The 25,244-nt window shown below is 41.9% G+C and overlaps 1 protein-coding gene across 1 annotated transcript in view; it reads right to left on the reverse strand.

Moving 5' to 3' along the window:
- Window positions 1–9,355: 9,355 nt before the first annotated feature.
- The window catches only part of LOC126481022 (RNA polymerase-associated protein CTR9 homolog), a 108,889-nt gene continuing 93,000 nt past the window's right edge, over window positions 9,356–25,244 (reverse strand). The window contains exons 19-21 of the mRNA XM_050104483.1: window positions 24,208–24,627; window positions 17,097–17,179; window positions 9,356–9,637 (exon numbers count right to left, since the gene is read on the reverse strand). Of these exons, the coding sequence (XP_049960440.1) occupies window positions 9,603–9,637; window positions 17,097–17,179; window positions 24,208–24,627 (538 nt within the window). The 3' untranslated portion in view covers window positions 9,356–9,602. The remainder of the gene's footprint in view (window positions 9,638–17,096; window positions 17,180–24,207; window positions 24,628–25,244) is intronic.

The following is a 25,244-nucleotide window of genomic DNA, read 5'->3' on the forward strand; positions in this document are numbered from 1 at the left end:
TCAGTTAAATTCATGTCAGAAGTCAAGGGTACACAAGTGAATAGTATGGGTCTGAAGATTTATTTATAATTTTAGAATGGAATTATAGATTTTAAAAAATGGCTCATTTTACGAATCCAAGCAACTTACACGGCTGGCCAATAAAAATGCAACACTGGGAATGAAATTTGATGAGGAGTATTCAATAAATAAGGCAACACATTTTTTTTTTTCCTGAAAGGAGGTCGGGTTTATTCAGGATTTCAATATGTCATATTGTTCCCCGCTATCTTGGCTACAAAACCCTATATTTCAAAATAGCCTCTGTTCTATGCAATGGCCTTGTGCCACGTTACTGGGAAGTCCTGTACATCCACATGGTACCACTCTACTGGTCAACGTCAGAGCCAACTTCTTGCTGCATCAATAACCACCCTAACGTCCATGTACTGCTTCCTGTGAGCGCATCTTTCACTGGGCCAAATTGATGGAAGTTGGAAAGTGTGAGATCTGGGCTTTAGGATGGATGAGGAAGAAAGTCCAATTAAGTTTTATGAGCTTCTCTTGGGAGCACAGACTTGCCTCAGGCCTTCCATTGTCATGGGGAAGGAGAAGTTCATTTGCACTTTCGTGATGATGAACACGTTGAAGTCGTTTCTTCAATTTCCTGAAGGTAAAACACCACAATTCAGAGTTAATCATTGCGCCACCAGGAAGTCCACCAAACAGAGTCCCAGAAGGCTGACACTGTGACTTTACAAGCTGGGGGTATGGCTTTGAACTTTTTCTGGAGAGGAGAGGTGGTGTGGAGCCACTCCATAGATCACTGGTTCGAAATGATGAACCCACGTTTCATCATCAGGATTATAACTTACAAGATGGTCTTTCATTGCTCTCTAGTGTCTTCTGTTAGGCAGTGAGAAATCCAGCAGGAACACTCTTCTGAGTATCCCAACTGGTGGACAAGTGTATCAGCCGTACGAACAGAAATGTCCAGTTGTGCAGCGAGGTGTCTGTTTGTGATCCAGTGATCGTCTTGAATGAGAGTGTCTACACTTTCCAACATTGCAGGAGTCACAGTTGTGTGCCACTGGCTGGCTATGGGAGATTGGACAGGTTTGCTTGATCTTGTTGCAATGATGACAGACACCTCACCCAATGACTCAGTGGTCTGTTGTTCACTACCAAGTCTCCGTAGACATTCTGCAAGTGCCTATAAATATCTGCTCTCATTTTGCGCCACAAGGAGTCAATGACAGCTCCCTGCTTGGAATGCACCTTCTTTACAGACGCCATTTTGAATGCTATGTATAGCACTGCCACATATCAGTACTTCATGTATCTATAGGAGCTGAAGTGGGAATATTCCACAGGCTCCTGTAACAAATCCTGCATTTTTAGAATTGAAAATGGTCAAGAAAAAAACGTGTTGCATTACTTATTGAGTTCCACTCAAAATTATCTTGTGTTTTCTTCACAGTAGGAAGCATACATGACTAAATTTACAGGTTATGTGGTGATGGGAGGGGGGGGGGGGGGTGGTATACCAGGCATGAAATTTAGTACACAGAGCTGCCACTTCTGATGACTGTGACAATGGATCTAACTCAGGTGCTCAATGAGTTGAACAGAGCTTGGGTGACAGATGTAGGTACAGCATTCTATGCTGCTTCACCTCTACATCATAGTTCATCAATTATACTGGCTAATGAGTTGTGTTTCGTTGTAGCCACGTGTGGTTCCTGAAGAGGGGCAGCAGCCTTTTCATTAGTTGCAGGGGCAACAGTCTGGATGACGGACTGATCTGGTCTTGTAATACTAACCAAAATGGCCTTGCTATGATGGTACTGTGAACGGCTGAAAGCAAGGGGAAACTATGGCCGTAATTTTTCCCAAGGGCATGCAGCTTTACTGTATGATGGCGTCCTATTGGGTAAAATATTCTGGAGGTAAAATAGTCCCCCATTCGTATCTCTGGGTGGTGACTACTCAGGAGGACGTCGTTATCAAGAAAGAAAACTGGCATTCTATGGATCAGAACTTGGAATGTCTGATCCCTTAATTGGGCAGGTAGGTTAGAAAATTTAAAAAGGGAAATGGATAGGTTAAAGTTAGATATAGTGGGAATTAGTGAAGTTCGGTGGCAGGAGGAACAAGACTTCTGGTCAGCTGAATACAGGGTTTTAAATACAAAATCAAATAGGGAATAGGTTTAATAATGAATAGGAATGCGGGTAAGCTACTACAAACACCATAGTGAACACATTATTGTGGCCAAGATAGACATGAATCCCACGCCTACCACAGTAGTACAAGTTTATATGCCAACTAGCTTCGCAGATGACGAAGAGATTGATGAAATGTATGATGAGATAAAAGAAATTATTCAGATAGTGAAGGGAGACGAAAATTTAATAGTCATGGGTGACTGGAATTCGACAGTAGGAAAAGGAAGAGAAGGAAATGTAGTAGGTGAATATGGAATGGGGATAAGAAATGAAAGAGGAAGCCGCCTGCTAGAATTTTGCACAGAGCATAACTTAATCATAGTTAACAATTGGTTCATGAATCATGAAAGAAGGTTGTATACATGGAAGAGGTCTGGAGACACTGGAAGGTTTCAGATGGATTATATTATAGTAAGACAGAGATTTAGGAACCAGGTTTTAAATTGTAAGACATTTCCAGGGGCAGATGTGAACTCTGACCACAATCTATTGGTTATGAACTGTAGATTAAAATTTAAGAAACTGCAAAAAGTTGGGAATTTAAGGAGATGCGACCTGGATAAACTGAAAGAACCAGAGGTTGTACAGAGTTTCAGGGAGAGCATATGGGAACAACTGACAGGAATGGGGGAAAGAAATACAGTAGAAGACGAATGGGTAACTTTGAGGAATGAAATAGTGAAGGCAGCAGAGGATCAAATAGGTAAAAAGATGAGGGCTAGTAGAAACCCTAGGGTAACAGAAGAAATATTGAATTTAATTGATGAAAGGAGAAAATATAAAAACGCAGTAAGTGAAGCAGGCAAGAAGGAATACAAACGTCTCAAAAATAAGATCGACAGGAAGTGCAAAATAGCTAAGCAGGGATGGCTAGACGACAAATGTAAGGATGCAGAGGCATATCTCACTAGGGGTAAGATAGATACTGCCTACAGGAAAATTAAAGAGACCTTTGGAGAAAAGAGAACCACTTGTATGAATATCAAGAGCTCAGATGGAAACCAAGTTCTAAGCAAATGAGGGAAAGCAGAAAGGTGGAAGGAGTATACAGAAGGGCAATGTACTTGAGGACAATAAAATGGAAATGGAAGACAATGTAGATGAAGATGAAATCGGAGATATGATACAGCATTAAGAGTTTGACTGAGCACTGAAAGACCAAAGTCAAAAAAAGGCCCTGGGAGTAGACAACTTTCCATTAGGACCACCGACAGCCTTGGGAGAGCCAGTCCTGACAAAACTCTACCGTCTGGTGAGCAAGATGTATCAGACAGGCAAAATACCCTCAGACTTCAAGAAGAATATAATAATTCCAATCCCAAAGAAAGCAGGTGTTGGCAGAAGTGAAAATTACCGAACTATCAGTTTAATAAGTCACGGCTGCAAAATACTAACACGAATTCTTTACAGATGAATGGAAAAACTTGTTGAAGCCGACCTCAGCAGTCAGTTTGGATTCCGTAGAAATACTGGAACACATGAGGCAATACTGACCCTACGACTTATCTTAGAAGATAGATTAAGGAAAGGCAAACCTACGTTTCTAGCATTTGTAGACTTACAGAAAGCTTTTGACAATGTTGACTGGAATACTCTCTTTCCAATAAGGTGGCAGGGGTAAAATACAGGGAGCAAAAGACTATTTACAATTTGTACAGAAACCAGATGGCAGTTATAAGAGTCTAGGGTGCATGAAAGGGAAGCAGTGGTTGGGAAGGGAGTGAGACAGGGTTGTAGCCTCTCCCCAATGTTATTCAATCTGTATATTGAGCAAGCAGTAAAGGAAACAAAAGAAAAATTTGGAGTAGGAATTAAGATCCAGAGAGAAGAAATAAAAACCTGGAGGATTGCCGATGAAATTTTAATAATGATGCTGTATGCGCAGAAAAAGGACTTATCTGAAAATACATTGTAGAGATGCTCCTTTGCCTAGTATTGTCAAAGTGTACATCACTGTCGGTACAGCTCCCTCTGTTACCGGGACAAAGGAAGCTGCAAAAATGGTTATTGTGGTAGTAGTCTGTGGTGGTTCAGATGTTGTCACAATGTCCACATGGATATTTACCTTGCTACAAATACACTAATTTCCTTAATACAGGCATGTGACCATGCACAGCTAATCAAACAATGTGTACGAGGGGCAACTGAAAAGTTCCCAGCCCACCCATAAAATACTTGTACTAGCCAAATGTCAGTTTAGCAACTAATAGTACATTTTTTTGCTAGGTTATGTAAAAAAATTTTCATTAATATTTTTTGTTTCAAATATTGGAGTTTTAAGTGTTCAAGGCATACACATTTTGAAAAATGGATAAAGAGAACAATTTGCAGTACCTGCTGAAAATGGGCATGAGTGCACAGGAGAACCATAATGACATGATGGGAACAGAGGAAGATTCTCCCTCCTATCTCACTGCGAAAAATTGGATTGCAGAATTGTAGAGCAACACCTCTGACCAAGATGCAACTCGCGGCGGAAGACTGTTAAAGGCCAATTTGGAGGAAAATGTCACTGCAATCCACGATATCATCATGTCAGACTGGCATATGGCAGAATACTACATTGCTGAGTGTGTGGGCAATCTTATAAATGCATTGGACACATCATAAGCGTAGTACTTCACATGCATAGGTCTCATGTTAATGGGGTCCAGGAATGTTGGCAGCAGGAAACAAACACCAGGACACATCTTGTCCGCTAAAAGCTTGACCCTTTTGAGACAGATACTGAGACATTTCTCAAATGTTTTATGACAATCGATGAGTTCACTACTTTCACCCCAAACCCAAGGTACAGCAGAAATATCCCTCCTCACCCACTTCCATGAAGTTAAAATCAGGGTGTTATCCTCAATGAATACCTCAAAAAAGCTGGAACAGTGAATGGAGCATACTGTGCTGCTCAGCTAATGCATTTGAGAGAGGCCATCAAAATGAAACATGCCGGGGTGTTGACAAAATGAGTGTTCCTTCAACAGGGTAATGCGCCCACGCACCCACCTGTATCTGCAATGTCTGCCATCAAGTCCTGTGGCTTTGAACTGCTTTGGTACTCACCTTATTCACACAATTCGGCACACACTGACTCATCTCTTCCCTACGCTCAAGAAACATGTATGTGCAACCAGCTTTCAACCAGACAATGACATCATGGCTGTGATGGGGGACTTTTTTTGCCATGCTGTAAGGAGGGAATAATAGGCATACAGCATCAGTGGTGAAAGTGTGTGGCCCTAAAACAGGACTACATTGAAAAATAGCCATGAACATTTGAACTACTGGCAACCTTCAACCTTCAATGGGTGGGACAAGAGCATTTCAGTCACCCCTTGTACATCCATTTGGTATTGTTATGTGGGGCCATTGAGATCCAGCATAGCTTAGAGTACAGTCCTTCTGAACACACAGATTCCAGAGAAGAAGATTAGGATTTAATGTCCTGTCAACATCGAGGTTATTACAGACTGAACACAAGTTCGGAATGTTTCAAGAATGGGGAAGGAAATTGGCCATGCCATTTGAAAGGAATCAACCCAGCATTTGCATCAAGATATTCAGCAAAATCACAGAAAACCTTATCAGGATTGCCAGATGTAAATTTGAACCATCATCCTGAATGTGAATCCAGTGTGCTAACCACTGCACCATGTCACTCGGTCACAGATTCCATATTTGTATGACAGTCATAAGACCCCAACAAACACAAGCAGCAATATTCTGTAATGAAAAACTGCAGTCTCAATAGATAATGATCCTGCCACTGTCTAATTCTGAAATGTGCTGTGAGATGTTTCTCCTCCTCACACAAGCTATAACACTATCTTCTCACTACTGACCAACATTCAAGAATTACTTCTATGTGAGAAACCTGCTGCATAATCCTTCTTTATATACAGAAACTTGTATGGTTGTGCTGAGATACTAATCATTTGCACATCCAAGGGTATAATAAACTTCATGCCACCTTCACTGTGTGGTAATTTCAATTGCCATCAATGTAATTAACTAAGATTCGATGCTGTTACTTGATATGTTGTAATATTCACTTGGATACTATTAGGTGAAAAAAGTTTCTGGTGGTGCATTTAGCTTATATCAAGGACGTCGGCTATTAGGTATACAGAATGCTTCGGGAAGGAGACATCAAATAATATTTTCCAGAGTGGCTACAGGACCAGAATTTGGTAGTGTCCGTTAAGGATGCTGTAAAAGCTCTGAAAACTGGAGATGTATAGGACATATACTAACTAGTGGAGCGCCACCCGCATTGGAGAAACTGTGAGACCAATTAGCATCCACATATCAGAGTACAAACTATAAAGCTCGAGTACTTGCAAGACAGTTGTAGACATGCACTCACAAAATAAGAGAACAAACTGAAATCTTCACGCAGCCTAACATATACAGAGAAGATAGCAACAGGCTCCTGACTTCCTTCTTGCCAGTGATCCCAGTGTGACAAGCAAAGTGGGATCACTGGGCTATGGTCTTATTGGACACTGCCATACTCATCTAAATAAATAGCAGGTGTGGAACTGGTGTTACCTTCCTGCAACTAACAGAGTGATAACATAGCTCTCACAAGCTTGTCGCCAGTTGCAAGCAAGCAGTGTAACTCATACATCCTCTTACCCTCTTTTACCATCAACCAGTGCACTTACAGACCATAAAATATTAGGAAGTGGTCTTATAACACCATTACAAATACAATGAACTGAAGCACCCACTTCAAGGAAAATCAGTCTGTATGCATACGGCAGCTACACCAATACCAAAGTGACATTTATTTTAGTATTCTACTACTTTATATGGTGACATGACAGTATTACCAGAAAGATATTACCGAGAGCATGCAATATTGTTTATGATTTTCTGTTTTGGCTGCAACCTTTCAACTAACTGATGCTTGCATAGCAGCACTGACCAGGAAAAGCCACTACTGCTGCAACCACACCGAATGCCATTATCAGCTTGTGCTTCATTTCACCACTATGGCCGGACTCACTTCACTGGTACAACAACCAGGTAGACAACCGCCAGGTAGACAACCGGCAGTGTTACTGAAATCCAAGATGCTCCAGCAGTGTTTGGACAGGGCATGATGCCTGAGGCATCTGCATGTCAATACACTTGACCTTAGCATGTGCGAGTACTGGCTGCTGAGGAGTGGGCTATTGCATCATCATTCTACTGCTGTCTGTAAGTACAGTCACTAGTGTCCATCAATCTATGAGACCACCCGCTAATACGACTCAGTTGCAACCACTGACACTCTTAGCATATTGTCAGGCATCACCACCAATTATCAGGGGGCCAGAGTTTCTTCCCTAGATGAGACCAGCTTTGCCACAAGTCACAGCCAGACCAGCCAGCAACATCACTCAGCTGTTGCTAAGGTGTTCGGCAGGACTGCTTGGTCAGCACTGACTCACCATCAACAGTATGCTAGGTGCCTGCTTAGCAGTGTTCCAAGACATGCTGCACTGTTTACATGCTATGGCAGGGAGCTTCACAGCACACTGTTGCCAAGAACCATGGCTTCAATGCCCACCTCCTGCATGGTGCGTATGGGCACTGGACCTACGGTGTACGCTGTACAAGAGAAGTAAATCAACTAGTTCCAACTAGAGTGTAGCTCCTGCTTCCCACTTGAGAACACACATTCCTGTGGTGAGGAGACCATACCAGCCAGCCTGACAAACCTTCTACTAATCTCCTTTCCCCTACAACAGGTACGACACTATCTAGCACTACCGACGCTGCTGCGTTGTTAGATACGAATGACATTGAGGGGAGTACAGGTTCTTGCCTGGAAAAAGTGTGTGTGTGTGTGTGTGTGTGTGTGTGTGTGTGTGTGTGTGTGTGTGTGTGTGTGTGTGTCCCATCGTTTTAACATAACTGCTCCCTGGTAACACTGTTGTCAGCCAGAAAGAATCAGCAAAATTCCAAAGCCTCTTTTCTCCCACAAAATATACTGATTAACAAACATAATAGTTCTTAAATAAAGAGGTTTAAAGGTTCTAAACATTTTGAAGAACTTGCCAGCATGACTTGTGGTGCATACAGTATTTCCATCTTATTGTTTCAATACTGTATTAGTTCAGTCCAAACCCCGCATTTGTGACAAATGCCCACGAGTCGTCACTTTCCATCCAGTGACAGTTCCTTACAATATGCTATTTTTATAAGTTTAAGTTATTCCCCCAAGCCTCAGTCTTTAGTATTATTGTTTGACCCCAAGATGAGGGTGACTTACCTGCCCTTCCTCTTACATCTTCCCAATCTATTCCCCTCTCTTCCTTGAAGAAAGAAATAATAGTCCCAGAAGCTAGGATGGTGTCATCACTTTTATTGTTATATGCATCTACCGGCAGTGCTAAACATTTCGCCTCGTGAAGGTAAGCTCTGGCCAACAATTCTGTCTCACGTCATTAGTTTTTTTCAACTGAATTTTCATTTTATATATAGAAATGTATTACATCACTGTTACTTGATAGAGAATTGTGGTATTTACTGAAAGATGTTCGACACCTTATTTATAGCCTCGGGGACAATTAGTCAAAATTTGAAAAATTCAAACAAAAATTACAAGTAAAGGGTATCTTTTGGTCACAACATTATTAGCATCACAAGTGTTTTCCTTGCAACAATAGTAGATGTAAGGTAGTATTACACGTGACATTTTTTATAGGGCTATTTTCACTTATCACTTCAAGCTTTCAAGGGCAGTCAATGTCTTAGCTATTTTCTCTGTTGTCTCTTCATTGTTTCTCTGCCAATTCAGTCTACAGTCTTAAATGCCTAGCTTTACAGCATATTCAAGGCAATGTTGCAAACGAGAAGAGATTCAGCCTTAAACTCCCTTTTTTTCCTCATATTCCTTTATTGCCCTTCAGAGTATTCAGAAATATACCCAGCAAATAAAATTGTCCAAAACATCTGGAACAACCTTCTCCTTTTATGATACAAAGGGAAACTGGTGTCCTCCTTTGAGTATCAGGGCACAAGTACGGAGAAGAGGGGGGGGGGGGGGGGGGGGGGGAGGTGTTGAGCCTGTATTATCAAGGAGTCCAAATTACGTCTCATGTTCAAATATAAAGTAAATAGAACATTTGGAAAGACAGTGTATCTTTTAAAATCTGTACACAAATAAAAAACATACTTTACATGCATATGTAAATAAATTTATACAGGTCAGCTAATTCTAAATAGTAATAATGAAATATTTTATACAGTTTCATTAAAATAGTACTTCTTTTTGAGTCTGTTGTCATTACACAACCATATATTTTAAAACCATGTTGTACTTTGAGCACAGCATTTGTGTATGCAACAGTATATGAAATAATCCACTGCAAAGGATTAAAAATATGTTCCAATGTATGTTGAGATCTTTTAGTCACTGCCACTGCCAGAATTTCTCTCATCGTCTGCAAGGAAAAGCAGAAAACATCAAATAAATACACAATAATGTTTCAGTGTTGTATGGCATTGGAAACAGAATTGAACATGGATACATACAGGGTTATTACAAATGATTGAAGCGATTTCACAGCTCTACAATAACTTTATTATTTCAGATATTTTCACAATGCTTTGCACACACATACAAAAACTCAAAAAGATTTTTTAGGCATTCACAAATGTTCGATATGTGCCCCTTTAGTGATTCGGCAGACATCAAGCCGATAATCAAGTTCCTCCCACACTCGGCGCAGCATGTCCCGATCAGTGAGTTCGAAAGCATCGTTGATGCGAGCTCGCAGTTCTGGCCCATTTCTTGGTAGAGGGGGTTTAAACACTGAATCTTTCACATAACCCACAGAAAGAAATTGCATGGGGTTAAGTCGGGAGAGCGTGGATGCCATGACATGAATTGCTGATCATGATCTCCACCACGACCGATCCATCGGTTTTCCAATCTCCTGTTTAAGAAATGCCGAACATCATGATGGAAGTGCGGTGGAGCACCATCCTGTTGAAAGACGAAGTCGGCGCTGTCGGTCTCCAGTTGTGGCATGAGCCAATTTTCCAGCATGTCCAGATACACGTGTCCTGTAACGTTTTTTTCGCAGAAGAAAAAGGGGCCGTAAACTTTAAACCGTGAGATTGCACAAAACACGTTAACTTTTGGTGAATTTGCTGCATGAATTCGTGAGGATTCTCTACCGCCCAGATTCGCACATTGTGTCTGTTCACTTCACCATTAAGAAAAATTGTTGCTTCATCACTGAAAACAAGTTTCGCACTGAACGCATCCCCTTCCATGAGCTGTTGCAACCGCGCCGAAAATTCAAAGCATTTGACTTTGTCATCGGGTGTCAGGGCTTGTAGCAATTGTAAACGGTACGGCTTCTGCTTTAGCCTTTTCCGTAAGATTTTCCAAACCGTCGGCTGTGGTATGTTTAGCTCCCTGCTTGCTTTATTCGTCGACTCCCGCGGGCTACGTGTGAAACTTGCCCGCACGCGTTCAACCGTTTCTTCGCTCACTGCAGGCCGACCCGTTGATTTCCCCTTACAGAGGCATCCAGAAGCTTTAAACTGCGCATACCATCGCCGAATGGAGTTAGCAGTTGGTGGATCTTTGTTGAACTTCGTCCTGAAGTGTCGTTGCACTGTTATGACTGACTGATGTGAGTGCATTTCAAGCAAGACATACGCTTTCTCGGCTCCTGTCGCCATTTTGTCTCACTGCGCTCTCGAGCGCTCTGGCGGCAGAAACCTGAAGTGCAGCTTCAGCCGAACAAAACTTTATGAGGTTTTCTACGTATCTGTAGTGTGTTGTGACCATATGTCAATGAATGGAGCTACAGTGAATTTATGAAATCGCTTCAATCATTTGTAATAGCCCTGTATTTCCTTTATCTTACCATCACTAATGCTTTAGAGCAACAAAACAATTTTTACAAGCAGACAATAAAAAAAATAATTTTATTCCTTTATAACAGTGGACTTGCTTCCACAGAAACCAAACAGCCTTTTGTTTCCATTATGACCTCTGCAGATAGAGTCACAACAATTCGGTTCTCTCTCCAGTTTGTTGTTGTTGTTGTTGTGGTCTTCAGTCCTGAGACTGGTTTGATGCAGCTCTCCATGCTACTCTATCCTGTGCAAGCTTTTTCATCTCCCAGTACCTACTGCAACCTACATCCTTCTGAATCTGCTTAGTGTATTCATCTCTTGGTCTCCCTCTACGATTTTTACCCTCCATGCTGCCCTCCAATACTAAATTGGTGATCCCTTGATGCCTCCTCAGAACATGTCCTACCAACCGATCCCTTCTTCTGGTCAAGTTGTGCCACAAACTTCTCTTCTCCCCAATCCTATTCAATACTTCCTAATTAGTTATGTGATCTACCCATCTAATCTTCAGCATTCTTCTGTAGCACCACATTTCGAAAGCTTCTATTCTCTTCTTGTCCAAACTATTTATCGTCCATGTTTCACTTCCATACATGGCTACACTCCATACGAATACTTTCAGAAATGACTTCCTGACACTTAAATCAATACTAGATGTTAACAAATTTCTCTTCTTCAGAAACGCTTTCCTTGCCATTGCCAGCCTACATTTTATATCCTCTCTACTTCGACCATCATCAGTTATTTTGCTCCCCAAATAGCAAAACTCCTTTACTACTTTAAGTGCCTCATTTCCTAATCTAATTCCCTCAGCATCACCCGACTTAATTAGACTACATTCCATTGTCCTTGTTTGGTTTTGTTGATGTTCATCTTATATCCTCCTTTCAAGACACTGTCCATTCCATTCAACTGCTCTTCCAAGTCCTTTGCTGTCTCTGACAGAATTACAATATCATCAGCGAACCTCAAAGTTTTTATTTCTTCTCCATGAATTTTAATACCTACTCCGAATTTTTCTTTTGTTTCCTTTACTGCTTGCTCAATATACAGATTGAACAACATCGGGGAGAGGCTACAACCCTGTCTTACTCCCTTCCCAACCACTGCTTCCCTTTCATGTCCCTCGACTCTTATAACTGCCATCTGGTTTCTGTACAAATTGTAAATAGCCTTTCGCTCCCTGTATTTTACCCCTGCCACCTTTAGAATTTGAAAGAGAGTATTCTAGTCAACATTGTCAAAAGCTTTCTCTAAGTCTACAAATGCTAGAAACGTAGGTTTGCCTTTCCTTAATCTTTCTTCTAAGATAAGTTGTAAGGTCAGTATTGCCTCACGTGTTCCAGTGTTTCTACGGAATCCAACCTGATCTTCCCCGAGGTTGGCTTCTGCTAGTTTTTCCATTCGTCTGTAAAGAATTCGTGTTAGTATTTTGCAGCTGTGACTTATTAAGCTGATAGTTCGGTAATTTTCACATCTGCCAACACCTGCTTTCTTTGGGATTGGAATTATTATATTCTTCTTGAAGTCTGAGGGTATTTCGCCTGTTTCATACATCTTGCTCACCAGATGGTAGAGTTTTGTCAGGACTGGCTCTCCCACGGCCGTCAGTAGTTCCAATGGAATATTGTCTACTCCGGGGGCCTTGTTTCGACTCAGGTCTTTCAGTGCTCTGTCAAACTCTTCACGCAGTATCATATCTCCCATTTCATCTTCATCTACATCCTCTTCCATTTCCATAATATTGTCCTCAAGTACATCGCCCTTGTATAGACCCTCTATATACTCCTTCCACCTTTCTGCTTTCCCTTCTTTGCTTAGAACTGGGTTTCCATCTGAGCTCTTGATATTCATACAAGTCGTTCTCTTATCTCCAAAGGTCTCTTTAATTTTCCTGTAGGCGGTATCTATCTTACCCCTAGTGAGATAGGCCTCTACATCCTTACATTTGTCCTCTAGCCACCCCTGCTTAGCCATTTTGCACTTCCTGTCGATCTCATTTTTGAGACGTTTGTATTCCTTTTTGCCTGTTTCACTTACTGCATTTTTATATTTTCTCCTTTCATCAAGTAAATTCAATATTTCTTCTGTTACCCAAGGATTTCTACTAGCCCTCGTCTTTTTACCTACTTGATCCTCTGCTGCCTTCACTACTTCATCCCTCAAAGCTACCCATTCTTCTTCTACTGTATTTATTTCCCCCATCCCTGTCAATTGCTCCCTTATGCTCTCCCTGAATCTCTGTACAACCTCTGGTTCTTTTAGTTTATCCAGGTCCCATCTCCTTAAATTCCCACCTTTTTGCAGTTTCTTCAGTTTTAATCTACAGGTCATAACCAATAGATTGTGGTCAGAGTCCACATCTGCCCCTGGAAATGTCTTACAATTTAAAACCTGGTTCCTAAATCTCTGTCTTACCATTATATAATCTATCTCCAGTTTATCACAGGGCAATTGTCTACTGTTCCTCTTGTAATTGGCTTAAATTCCTTTATTTTCCCACTTCATTATACCATCATCTCCCTGGGTTCCAAATGTTATTGCTGCCTGTTGGTGTGGGCACATAAATCAGTAAGGGAAGTGTATAAATGGAGCAGAGATGAATGGGGAATCGTTCTAGCGAAAATACAGACCATGTATGGAGAAATCCACTGACAAAATATTTTTAAAAAAGACAAATTGTTATGAACTAGCACCTAGGAATGACCATCTTGGAAATTGTAAAGTGTGTGTGTGGTTTGAGGTTTTCGGGCGCTAAACAGTGTGGTCATCAGCGCCCAGGAAATTGTAAAGCTCACCATCTGTTCGCATGTTACTGTCATGAGCATCTATGGAAATTGGCTGATGGTCAGTGAAACCAAGTGCAGGCAACAAGGTATTGGATGCCCATATCTTGTCACAGAACACAGAGGTCAGAGGTTTGTCCACTCTGTAAACCAGGATAGGTGGCTGATGTGAGGACAGTGTACAATGCGGGAACAGGCACAAATGTTTCTGAACACACCACTCAGTGCACTTTGCAGACCATGGGGCTCTGCAGCAGCTGTCTCCTATGTTTGCATGCTGACCAAACAGCATCATGAATTATGATTGCAGTGAGCATGGGATCATTGAGGCCCGAGTATGGATCAATGGAAATGAGTCGTCTGGTCAGATGAATCATCAGACTGACGGTCATGACCGAATTCACCATCATCAAGGCGAACTCTAAACACACACTATGCCATCGATACAATATTATGCTGTGGGGTACATTCGTTTGGGCTTGAACTTTACTTTGGACCACTTGAACAATGCCAGATTCATGCAACACTGGTTTACAGAGAATGATAGTAACTCACTACTGGGTGCTGACTCTGTATTCACAAACCACTGGTCCACAATTTCCGGGAATTGTGTGACCTGTGTCTAGGCATCAGGTGCCACATACCTTCAGAAACCTATCAAGGACTTGTCAAATCCATGCCACAGAGAATTACTGCTGTACTGCATTCCAATGTTGGAGCAAAGCACTATGAAGCCAGTGGTGATAATGTTTTGGTTTGTCAGTGTTTATTACAGTACTTGATGAACTGAAATATGAACTTAAATATGTCTACCCAGTGTCTCTTACACAGAACACTGCTGGCATATTTTTAAGTTTTAAAGATGAAGATTCTGAAGCATGTTCTTATGCAGCTACTGGTTGAATAATTGTGATTTGAAATAATAGGAAAAATAGACGGAAGACCAGGGTCTAATGACAGTATTTTCAAAAGAGATGCAACACAACCTGATAGCACAAGGAGGCAGATAGAAATTGGTCTTGGAATATCCAAATATATCATACTAACATTCATTTTAACTGATTTAGGGTAAAATGAAAGATCTAAATTTGGATGGCCAGATGGGGATTTGATCCCCTCTCTTCCTGAATATAGTGTAACTTTAATGTCTTAACCAATGTGCCATCCCACTCCGAAGCAATGTACGAAAAACTAACTGCACCAAGCGAAAGAATACCAGGGAATAATGCATATAAAAAGGTCTGCAGTGAATAGGTATATGAATAGCAAAATTTGCACAAGTTTCTCTACAAACCTACGAGGGACATTCAGTAAGTAATGCAACACTTTTTTTTCTTAGGCAGTTTTGAGTGAAAAAAATGTGGAATTTGTTGTGTGATATCAAATATTCCCACTTCAGCCCCTTTAGTTTTATGAGGTTCTGACAGGTGGCAGCATTATATGCAGCATTCAAAATAGCATCTAGTGGAGAGGTGTTTCAAATAGAGAGCTGTCGAGTTTAGTTTGATGGAAAACCAGAGCATTGCAGATTTTCATAGGCACCTGTAGAATGTCTACAGAGTCCTGGTAGTGAATAAAAGCATGGCGATTTGTTTGGTGAGGTGACTGTCATCGTCACAACAAGGTCACACAAACCTGTCCGATCTCCCACGTGCCGGCTTTCCACACACAGCCATCACTCTTGCAATGTTGGAACATGCACACACACTCATTTGTGGTGAGCAATGGATCCCATTCAAACATCTCACTGCTCAACTGTACGTCTCTATTGGTAGTGCTGACACATTTTTCCACCAGTTGGGATACTTAAAGGTGTGACCCCACTGTGTTCCTTGCCACCTAACAGGAGACCAGAAACAGCAACAAAGAACCATCTGTGTGGAATTTTTTGCACATTACGGAGCTGATCGTAACAATTTTTGTCACACATTGTCACAGACAATGTGACATGGATTCATCATTTCAAACTGTAAACCAAATGGCAATCCGCGGAGTGGCACCACACCGCTTCTCCTCTGAAGAGGACATTCACAGCCACACCCTCAGCTGGTAAAATCACGGAGACAGTTTCCTGTGACTCTGAAAGGATTATTCTGTTTGACATTCTCCCTGATGGTGCAATGATCTACTCTGAAGTGTATTGTGCTACCATCAGGAAACTGAAGAAATAACTTTAGTGTGTTCACTGCTACAAAAATGCAAACAAATTTCTCCTTTTCCATGAGAACGCAAGGCCTCACCCAAGTCTGTGCACCCGACAGCAGTTTACAAATCTTCGTTGGACTGTTCTTCCTCATCCAGTCTACAGCTTGGCTATTGTACCTTTTGACTTCCATTTGTTTGGCACAATGAAGGATGCGCTCTGTGGGCAGCCATACGTGGATGGCACAGAGGTTGCTGATGCAGCTAGATGTTTGCTTGACATCAACCAACAGAGTGGTACCATGCACACATACAGACCCTCTTGTAGTCAAATGACTAGGGAATAATATGATGTATTGGAATCCCAAATAAAACCAACCTGCGTTCAGAAAAAAATATATAGCATTACTTATTGAATCCCCAGCGTATGATATGATTTGACAAGTGATTTACAGATCTGTTATTTTGGTGGAAAATATGTCATATGAATAATTAAAGCACATTGTATCAACTTCACTGAATGATGTTAAGTGCTTCCTGTAAGATGGTCCTCTTTCAAATCCTACCATATGAAAGAATCAACAACTGTAGTTCCCTTATCTGTGGATTCATTGTAGCAGTACCATTATTTGGCCTTCAAGATCTCCCGACTTATCACTGTTAAGATTTTGTGTATGGTATGGGATGAAGTGAAAACTATACAGAAGGTGGGTATATGAGCTCATCTGCTAATATTTTCAGAAAGGATGTACTCAGACAAGTAATGCAATATGTTTTCATACTTCTACAATAGTTAAGTAACACTGATGGGCCACTTTAATGTAAACTGTAGTAAATGTTTTGCGAAACAATGCAAATCTAATGTAGATAACTGTAATCAGACAAATAAATAATACTGTCGTGCAAACACGACTCACAACGTAATACTATTTCATAATGATGATAAAACATTTACAAGTGATAAAAACCCTTCAAAATAAAACGTTGCCTAACTTGACTATACTGCTTTAAGTAACCATTTCTATCATTTCCTGGAACACTGAACTTTCCTCACATTTGTTATGAAACAGTCTACAGACTATAATGACTTTCAACTGACCTGACCCTTTTGCGGCAGGGCTGGACCGTCTTGATCCAGCTTCACTCCCTGATCCAGATTTTTTTGATCCAGGAGACCTAGATCTGATTTGAACAAGCAAACAAAACACAGAAATAAATAGTCACAAAATTTAAAATACACTGCTCAAAAGAATTAGGAGAACATGACTTTGGGCATCTGGCTTGAGAATTGGGTATGTTACCAAATTATACCTTTATCTTTCACAAATAATGTACACAACAAAACATTATAACATGCTTGATCATTTATATAAAAAGAACTGAAAAGTCTGACAGGTGTTCGAAACAAAGTGCAAACAATAATTCATCTCATCATCCTGGGTACTCTTCACTGGACTTTGCAAGCTTTAATAACTTGTATGCCCTCCGTGAGCATTTATCACTGCCTGGCACTTTATGTGAGATGCTCTGTGTAAGTCTGCAAGGTAACCCTGTAGCATCTGTGGTGTCACCAGAAGGCACCACACTTGCTAGGTTGTAGGCTTCAAATCAGCCGCGGTTTATCAGTACACATAGGACCTGCGAGTCGCCACTGTCGACACTAGCAGACCAAGCGCTGCCACTCGGCCGGTCTTACGAGACAAGCTATCACACTGGCCAGTTCTACTGCCGACTTTAATAGGAATGGTTCACTTGTTATAGATTCAGAGATCTCATTTCCAGAGACACTAGTTAGCATAGCCTTCAGCTAAGTCAGTAGTTACAACCTAGCCAGGCACCACATACAGTTTATGCATTGACAATTGATCTATATGTGTGAAGCAATCAGAATTGTAAAGAGGTATTCGCAGTTCAGTCTATAACTGCACTTGTAAATATTATTGTGCAAACTCAAGATTGACGTTCACCCCTGATGCTGAATTAAAGCTAAGTATTTAATTGTATTCCTGTCTACTAACTTTCCAATCACCTAAAATGTTCCAGATACATCCCGCCAAGTATAGTTCATTGATCCTCATGTCAGCCTACGTGATCAACGCGTGTAATTAATGGCCACACCTAGTGATCAGACCAAGAGTCAAATTGCGTGACTCAGCCAGGTCACCCTTTTTCCACGAGGCCCATAGTTCCGTCTCATACAAAACAGCATCCATTCTATTTCTTCAATAAGAGCCCATGATAGTTCTTGGAGAATCTGTGGTGAAACAGGATGGTCATGAACACACCTGTAAAGCCATGTCCCACAAATGCACGAAGGAGTTTACGTTGAGACTCACCACCAGATGTTCCAATACTTCAATGTCCAGGCTTCGCAAGACATCCCTGCTGATGCCCACCACATAGGGCCTGGCATTACAAGGCACTCAGGGCCGCCACCACCACACACAGCAGCCACCACCTGGTCCAACAGGATCTATTCGATGTACTGCCTGGCGATATGGTGACTACGGCCAATGACAAGATATGTGTAGCTGTCAACATTGAAGCCTCCTCACAACATACAGAACTTCAGAAATCTGTCAATTTCCTCAAAAACTTTCAGCATAGGAACATGGTCATCACCTTACATCACAGGATATCTGGATCATCTGTGAATAGAACATTATGCCAGTGACATAGCTGCCAGTTGACAGGGGAATGACAGAACTGAAGGCAAGTTGCAAGATGATTATTTGTCAAGTGGGGTACTCTGACAGATCATCTTGGCTGTAACGTCTTTTCTCATTACCTGTTAATGACAGTTTGATCGGATAGTCCGATATCGATCTTCGGTAGGATTGTAATGCATCAGTGACCTAGTCCAACTTGCCTTGTGTAGTGACCTGTCTCTCTGTAGTGTATCCACAACCTATGGATGACATGGAGAGGCGCTGGCCTCTGCAGCAACACAACAGAAAGTCCACCCTTTTTGGATCAAAAAGTCACCCTTGCAACTTGTACTGCACTAAGATGTAGCATTTCATGACCTTGGTAGAATACAATGTCCACAAGTGACAACTTCCATCTGTGTACCTTGCTAGAAAACACTGGGACACCAGTACTCACTTCTTTCTGAGGGGTCACCTGACAATGTAATGCATAATGCAGCCAACAGATGGCGAATGACTAATTGTTGCCTAAATTGAAAGTGAAGATCTCAAGCCATGCAATAAGAACACACATATTGCCTGCATCAAAACAGAGTTAACTGGAAGATGATGAACCTGCTCCCATAATTCTTTTGACCAATGTAGCAACACATACCAAATGAAGTTTTTTTTTTTTTTTTGTTATTCCAAAGTGAAAATTTTCTTTCACAAACTTGAACATTTTATTTGTGTATCCAATTTTTCTGTTTTAAACTAAGCTGCTTTGATGAAATGTACAACAACATCAAAATAAGTGTGATGCCACAATGCTTGGAAAACAAATGGAAAAAAAAATCTGTTCTTCAGAAAGAATCCCACAGAGCATTAATTTCATTCAGTACAATAGCAATAATAATTCAGTTCTTCAATGACAAGTTTCTCTCAACCAACTTAGGACTTTCTTATTCTGAGTGCAAACGATTATAGTTATCTTTTCCACCCACAAAACTGCATTAAAGATGCATAGGTGTGTATGAATGTTGCTAATACCTACCTTGTTTTATAAACAAAGGAAAATCCAGGATGAAATGTAACTAAACAATGGAAAGAATAGTTGCGACTCACCAAATAGCGGAGATGCTGAGTCACAGAAAGGCACAGCAAAAAGACTGTCACAATTAGCTTTTGTCCAACAAAGCCTTTGTAAAAATTAAGAGAACATACACACAGACACACAAACAGAGGTCACACCACATGACCATAGTCTCTCGCAGCTGAAGCCGAACTGCAAGCAGCAGGGCATTATGGGGGATGCAACTGGGCCGGGGTACAGAGGAGGTTGGGGCAGGGAGGCGTAGGGATAGCGGGAAAGGTGTGGAGGATGATAAAGTTCTGCTGTGAATGTGCAGGAAAGTGGGGCAGCTAGATGCAGTTGGGAGGTTAGATGCAGGGCGTGGGAGAGGGGTTAGCAGAAAAGGAGAAAAATGAAAGGACTGGGTGTGTTGGTGGAATAGAGGGCTGCGTAGTGCTCAAATGGGAACAAGGAAGAGGCTAGATGGGTAAGGACAATGCATAACGAAGGTTGAGACCAGGAGGGTTACAGGAACATATGATATATTGCAGAGAGTGTTTCACCTGCATCATTCAGAAAAGCTGGTGTTGCTGAGACGGATCCAGATGGCATAGGCTGTAAAGCAGTCACTGAAATGAAGGATATCATGTTGGGCGGCATGTTGAGCAACACGGTGGACCCATTCCTACGCCACGGTTTGTCGATGGCCATTCATGAGGACAGACAGCTTCTTGATTGTCATGCCCAGATTGAACGTAGCACTTGGTTGCACTTAGCTTGTAGATCACAAGACTTGTTTTATATTTAGCCCTGCCTTTGATGTGATAGATGATGTTTGTGACAGGACTAGAGTAGGTGGTGGTGGGTGGATGTATGGGTCATACCTTGCATCATGGTCTCTTACAGGGATCTGAGCCATGAGGCAAGGGGTTGGGAGCAAGGGTTGTGTATGGATGGACGACGATATTGTGTAGGTTCAGTGGACGGCGGAATACCACTGTGAGAGGAGTAGGAATAATAGTGGGCAGGACATTTCTAATTTCAAGGCAGGACGACAGATAGTTGAAATCCTGGTGGAGAATTTAATTCAGTTGCTCCAGTCATGGATGGTCCTGAGGTACGAGGAGAATACCTCTTTATGATCTGATGGTGGGGCTCTGGGAGGAGGTGGTTGACTGGAAAGATAAGGCATGAGAGATATGTTTTTGCACAAGGTTGGGAGGGTAATTATGACCTGTAAATGCCTTAGTGAGATCCTCGGTATATTTCAAGAGGGACGGCTCGTCACTACGACGTGATGGCCATGGGTGGCTAGGCTGTGTGGAAAGGACTTCTTGGTATGGAATGGATAGTAGTTATCGAAGTGGAGGTACTGCTGGTGGTTGGTAGGGTTGATATGGGCAGAGGTTCTGATATATACGTCTTTGAGGTGGAGGTCAACATTGAGGAAATAGGACCAGGTGAAGCAAATGGGGGGGGGATGTGTTGAAGTTCTGGAGGAATGTGGATTAGCTGTCCTCACCCTTGATCCAGGTCATGAAGATGTCATCAATGAATCTGAACCAGATGAGGAGTTTGGCATTCTGGGTGTTTAGGAATGATTCCTCTAGATAGCCCATGAATAGGTTGGCATAGGACGGTGCCATTTAGGTGCCCACAGCTATCCCCTGGATTTGTTTGTAGGTAATGCCTTCAAAGGAGAAGTAATTGTGGGTGAGGATATAGTTGGTCTTGGTGACTGGGAAGGAGGTGGTTCGTCTGGAAAGGTAGTGTTCAATAGAAGTAAGGCCATGGGCATTAGCGATGATAGTGTAAAGTGAGGTGACATCAATAGTGATGAGCGGGGCACCATGTGGTAAAGGAAAAGGAACTGTGGAGAGTCGGTAGACGAAATGGTTTATATCTTTTATGTTGGAGAGTAGGTCGCGGGTAATGGGCTCAAGGTGTTGGTTTGTGAGAGCAGAGATTCTCTCAGTGGGGGCACAGTAACTGGCCACAATGGGGTATCCTGGGTGGTTAGGTTTATAGACTTAAGGAAGCAGGCAGAAAATAGGCGTGCAAGGAATAGTAGGGGTGAGGAGAGAGATGGGACTCTGGGGAGAGGTTCTGGGATGGGCTTAAGGATTTGAGTAGAGACTGGAGATCCAGTTGGATTTCTGGAATGGGGTCACTGAGGCAGGGTTTGTATGTGAATGAATCTGACAGCCAGTGGAGTCCTTCTGCCAGGTAATCCTTGTGGTTCAAAACAAGTAATTGTCAGCGGGTAGGATAACAAGGTCGGAGTCAGTTCTTTGGTGATGGATTGCAGATCTTTCTGTGGATTTAAGATTGATTCGCATTTTGAGGAATTTGGGGAATGATGGTGAGGCAAGGTTTGAGATTAAGAAATTCTGGAATGTTAACAGGGGATGATTTGGGGGCAGTGGAGGTGGATCATGGTTGGATGGAGGAGTGAACTGAGTCAGGCAAGGTTCAACACTGGTCTTTGGTTACGTCTGGTTGGTGACTCAGTACCACCCTGGACTGGAGCAACTGAATTACATTCTCCGCCAGGGTTTCGCCCACCCCTCGTCATGCCCTGAATTGAGAAATGCCCTGCCCACTATCTTTCCTACTCCTCCCACAGTGGTTCCGCTGGCCACCGAACCTACACAATATTCTCGTCCATCCCTATACAACCCCTGTTCCCACCCCTTACCTCATAGTTCATGTCCCTGTTAACAGACCATCATGCAAGGCATTACCCATACAGCCACCCACCACCACCTACTCCAGTCCTGTCACAAACATTATCAATCCCATCGAAGGCAGAGCTACCTATGAAACCAGTCATGTGATCTACAAGCTAAGCTGCAACCAATGTGCTGCATTCTATGTGCACACGACAACCAACAAGCTGTCTGTCCACATGAATGGCCACCGACAAACTGAGGCCAAGAAACTGGACCAGCCTGTTGCTCAGCATGCAGCCCTACACGAAATCCTTCAGTTCAGTGACTGTTTCACAACCTGTGCCATCTGGATCCTTCCCACCAACATCAGCTTTTCTGAACTGTGCAGATGGGAACTCACACTGCAATATACCCTACGTTCCCGTAACCCTCCTGGTCTCAGCCTTCGTTAGTCATTGTCCTTACCCATCTAGCTTCTTTCTTGTTCCCATTCTAGCACTACACAGCCCTCTATTTCACCAACACACCCAATCTTTTTACTTCTTTCCTTTCCAGTTAAATACCCCCCCCCCCCCCCCCGCCCTCTCCCCCACTCTCCGTCTGACCTCCCATCTGCACCTAGCTGCCCCACTCTCCACCTCTTCCCTGCACGCTCCAGCAGTACTTTATCATCTCCCACCCCTTCCCTGTTATCCTTCCCCTCCCCGCCCCAACCTTCTTTCCCCGGCTCGCAGTCTGGCCCCATATGCAAGAGACTGTGGTCATGTGTGTGTGAGTTGTGTTTGTGTTACTGTGAGCGTGTGTGTATGTTGTCTAATTTTTACAAAGGCCTTGTTGGGCAAAAACTAATTGTGTGACAGTTTTCGTTGTGCCTTTCTGTGACTCAGTGTATCTGCTGTATGGTAACAACTACCCTTTTCATTCTATTGCTATGTAGTCTACAATGTTACTTTACCAACTTAACCAGACTATTTGTCAACACTATATAACAGCTTTCACATGGTTCTCTCTTTCAATACTCATTTGAAGTCAGTGTGTCTTGCGTGGTTCAATTTTCAAGAGCATTCCCAAAATATGAAAGCCATATTTTATAAGGTTTAAATAGAAAGTAAACTAAACATGTTTCAACATACTTAATATCATGATGCTAGGTAGGCACTTGAACACAAAAGTGACGACTTGTGTATCTGTATCTCACCACTGTGGAGATGGAAATGAGCTCTCCAACAGTGATATCAACATGCACCTATTTTTAATCTCTCCCCTCCCCTTCCTCTTTTTTACTTGTTTTTAGCCATTTCATGTTCTGTTCCAGGTCCTTATCGCATGCACTTTTTCTCTCACATGTTATTTCTTTCCTGAGTATTTGCTATGAACACCTTTTTTTTATTTCAGCAAGTACCAGTAGTACTCTGAAATTTTAATCTTGGCTGTCTGACAAGAGTTAATTTCTGATCTCTCCCAGTCCCTTGTCTCTTTACATGTCCGGAGCTCTAAGTGACATTTCCTTCCCTTCAGTCACCCGTACAAGTGCCCTTTCTTTCCTATGCTTTTCATCTTTATCCTAATGAAGGAATTTACAAGAAAATTCCAAATACTAGATACGCAACCTTATTTTTAAATTTGATTGTCTCCACCAGCTGTTCACAATTTGGCACGCAGAAGGATTTCAAAAATATGATTACATTTCTGGTCACACAAACTGCAATAATGATTTCATTGTGAAGCAAATCAATAACTTCCTGTTTCATTTTTAATAATATATGCTCAATTCCTTAGATATATCAAAATTTAGAATTAATGAAAGAACAATTATTTATACAATGAAGTTATTCTCACCGTGATTTTGACTTTGCTGAACCACTGGGTGAACCACTTCTGGATCTTGATCCTGATCTAGATCGTGAGACACTTTTCGATCTTGATCTGGAGCGTGAACCACTTTTTGACCTTGATCTGGAGCGTGAACCACTTTTTGACCTTGATCTTGAACGTGACACACTTTTAGATTTAGATCGAGACCGTGATCTCGAAGCAGATCGGGAGTGAGATGGGCTCTTAGATTTTGAATGACTCCTTGATCTGGATCTTGAAACAGATCTGCTTCCTGAACGAGACCTTGAGCCACTACCAGAACGTGACCGAGAGCGAGATTTCTCTGATCTTGAGCCTGATCGAGACCGAGAACGGCTCGAGTTGGATCCAATGCGTCTCTTCTTTCCCTTTGGTGGCCGATCGCTTCCACTTTCGCTGTCACCACTGGAAGGTCCAAATTAATTCATTAATTATAATTAATTACAACTACTGCAACTGTTTACACATACAAATAAATATCAACATATAATTCATTTGCCTATTTGCTCCATTAAAACACGGTGTGATTTTAAACTCCCTTGAGTAAAGATTAGAGTAATACCTGGCATCAGCTATACACTAAGAAAAGATTTTCAGTATCTTCATGACCATTTTTTTTTATTACAGTAACAGAAACTGAAAGTGTTACATCATGAACACAATGACCGAACGTTATCAAACTGATGCTCCAGTATGTCTATGTCTTTATGATATGTTAATTAAAATTTCATCCTTAGGCGAGCTTACTTTCAGCATAGAAAAGCCATTGTTACAGTAGGAGAATGGTATGCATATGAGATGACTATTGGGTCTGTAACATTAATGGAACTCCTCAGAAAGAGATCATAAAGCAGCATTGCCAAACAATGAGCACTTGCAACTTTTCCCCACCTTTCGGACTTTGAGAAAAGTCTAATCATTAGCATGAGAAACATACTGATGACTGCAGACTGAGTGGTCACACTAGATGGACTCAACCACAAATCATTAGGAACATATCACTGAAAGCTGGGTTGATAACA

Source organism: Schistocerca serialis, chromosome 5 (genome assembly GCF_023864345.2).
Source record: "Schistocerca serialis cubense isolate TAMUIC-IGC-003099 chromosome 5, iqSchSeri2.2, whole genome shotgun sequence".
Lineage (NCBI taxonomy): Eukaryota > Metazoa > Arthropoda > Insecta > Orthoptera > Acrididae > Schistocerca > Schistocerca serialis.